At 50.9% G+C, this 2,385-nt stretch overlaps 1 protein-coding gene across 1 annotated transcript; it reads left to right on the top strand.

The window, feature by feature from the left end:
- The first annotated feature begins 653 nt into the window (after positions 1 to 653).
- LOC112701086 (uncharacterized) lies at positions 654 to 1,961 on the top strand. The gene is made up of 2 exons (XM_025751886.1): positions 654 to 1,363; positions 1,433 to 1,961. Exons 1-2 carry the CDS (start codon positions 654 to 656, stop codon positions 1,959 to 1,961), a joined length of 1,239 nt encoding a protein of 412 aa, XP_025607671.1.
- The last annotated feature ends 424 nt before the right edge of the window (positions 1,962 to 2,385 follow it).

Here is a 2,385-nt window from a genome sequence, read left to right as displayed (position 1 = left end):
TCTACAAGATTCCCATGGCGGTTGTCTCGACCGGTGTTCAGTATGAAACCTTTGCGGTTAAGGCTGATGAAGATATTAGGATTTTGTTCTACTGTGTAAGGAGTTTTCCGGAGATCAGAATCCATGAGTTGTTCGCGAAGTTGGAGGTTGGTGTCGATAGTTCTGGGGCATCCGCTCCAGTTCCTAGCCCAGCTGCCACGGGTGGTGCATCTAGTTCGATGCCTGCGGTCAGACCGTATCTTCCGCCGGTTCAATCACCTTCGTTTGCAGCTGATTTAGACCGAACGGAGGTTGTTGGTTCTGTACCTTTGGAGAATGCAGCAGTCATTGAGCCTCCCTACGTTGTGGGCACCGGTGGTGGCCTGTTACCTTATATCGAAGACATTGGTGGACCTGATCAAGTAGAAAATGCAATGCGTGACGATAAGTCTGACCAGGAGCCTGTTGATATCGTAGGTGACAACGACGATGACACAGATGGCGATCCACATGCGCAGCATCGGCCTTCAAGTTCTGCTTCTCATCAGTACCCTCCACACTTCTCCACACTAAACTTGGATGCTCTTGGTCAACAGGAAGACGGTGGTAACACAGTGGGGGGATCTTCTACAGAATTTCAGATTGGGCAATCATTCTAGAGTAAAGATGAAGCTATGCTGAGTGTCAAGGACTATAGCATCCGGCGAGGTGTTGAGTACAGAGTCATCGAATCAGATCATTTGAAGTATCATAGAAAATGTAAGGAATTCGGCAAGGGTTGTAGTTGGTTGATTCGTGTAGCGCTTCGTGCACGAAAGGGCACTTGGGAGGTTAGGAGGTACAACGGGCCACACACATGCCTCGCAACTTCTATTTCAAGTGATCACCGTCAGTTGGATTACCACGTTATCTGTGCGAGGATTCTTGCTATGGTTAGGGCAGATGCTGCGGTTACGGTAAAGGTACTTCAACAAGCGACAGAAGCCGATTACGGTTTCAGGCCTAGTTACAGGAAAGTTTGGATGGCTAAGCAGAAGGCAGTGGCACAAATATATGGAGATTGGGAAGAGTCTTACGCGGAGTTGCCACGTTGGATGCTAGGGGTCCAGGTGACAATGTCGGGAACAATCACGGTGCTGAAGACGTCTTCTGTTCGGATTGGTAGTGGGGTTGATGAGTCGACGGTGTACTTTCACCGGCTTTTCTGGACATTTCCACCCTGTATCGAGGCATTCCGGCATTGCAAGCCCCTCGTCAGTATTGATGGTACCCACTTGTATGGGAAGTATGGAGGGACGCTGCTGTTGGCGATAGCTCAGGACGGGAACTCGAACATCCTCCCGATAGCATTTGCCCTTGTGGAGGGCGAAAATGCAGAGTCGTGGTCATTCTTCTTGTCCAATCTCTGAGAGCATGTGACTCCTCAGGAGGGTATCCTTGTTATCTCTGACAGGCATAATGGGATCAAGGCAGCGCTTGAGGCACCTGAGACTGGGTGGCTGCCTCCTCGGGCTTTTCGGGCCTACTGTATTAGGCATGTGGCTGCGAATTTCGCCCTAACGTTCAAAGGTAAGGACTCAAGGAAGATGTTGGTGAATGCTGCCTACGCAAAGACTGAGGCTGAGTTTTACTACTGGTTTGACATCATGCGGACTGAGAATCCAGCAATGTGTGACTGGGCCAACCGGATGGAGTATGACAAGTGGACCCAACATGAGAATGCTGGTCGACGGTTCGGGCACATGACCACAAACATCAGTGAATGTGTGAACTCCGTGCTAAAGGGAACTCGCAACCTGCCGGTCACATCGTTGGTTAAGTCAACTTACGGGAGGCTTGCTCAGCTATTTGTGGTACGGGGACAGACAGCAGAGGCACAACTCGGATCTGGGCATGAATTCTGTCAGGCATTGGTCAAGGCTATTGATCGGAACCTAAGAGACTCTAGGTGCTTCACTGTGACATTATACGACAGGCATTAGTCCGAGTACACCGTCGCGGAGACAACACCAACCGGGAGCTTCTCGCTGGGTAGCTATAGAGTTTCCCTTAAAGATCACCGATGCGACTGTGGCCACTTTCAGGCACTGCATTATCCTTGTTGCCACGCCATTGCGTGTTGCGCCTACTCCCGGCTTAACTGGGCGTCATATGTTCACGAGGTGTATCGTATGAGTGAGGTGTTCAACGTTTACAAGCAGGGGTTTCTCCCACCTATCCCTGAAGAACTATGGCCTCCATATGCTGGGCCTACCATCATTCCTGACCCTAATATGCGGCGTGCAAAGTAAGGTCGTCCAAAGGCAACCAGGATCCGTGGAAGTATGGATCAGTCTCAGGAGAACCAGCCGAAGCGTTGTGGGCTACGCCGTCAGCCTGGGCATACGCGGAGGAACTGTCACCAGC

The sequence above is a fragment of the Arachis hypogaea genome, chromosome 7 (assembly GCF_003086295.3).
Source record: "Arachis hypogaea cultivar Tifrunner chromosome 7, arahy.Tifrunner.gnm2.J5K5, whole genome shotgun sequence".
Taxonomy (NCBI): Eukaryota; Viridiplantae; Streptophyta; class Magnoliopsida; order Fabales; family Fabaceae; genus Arachis; species Arachis hypogaea.
Note: the sequence above shows the minus strand (reverse complement) of the source record. Positions and strands in the feature narration are given on the sequence as shown.

Bases quoted from the DNA above. Each gene is read 5' to 3' on its own strand.
- LOC112701086 (XM_025751886.1), top strand. From the start codon at position 654: ATGCTGAGTGTCAAGGACTATAGCATCCGGCGAGGTGTTGAGTACAGA. The intron at 1,364-1,432 runs GTCATTCTTCTT...TATCTCTGACAG, and splicing joins GGCGAAAATGCAGAGTCGTG to GCATAATGGGATCAAGGCAG.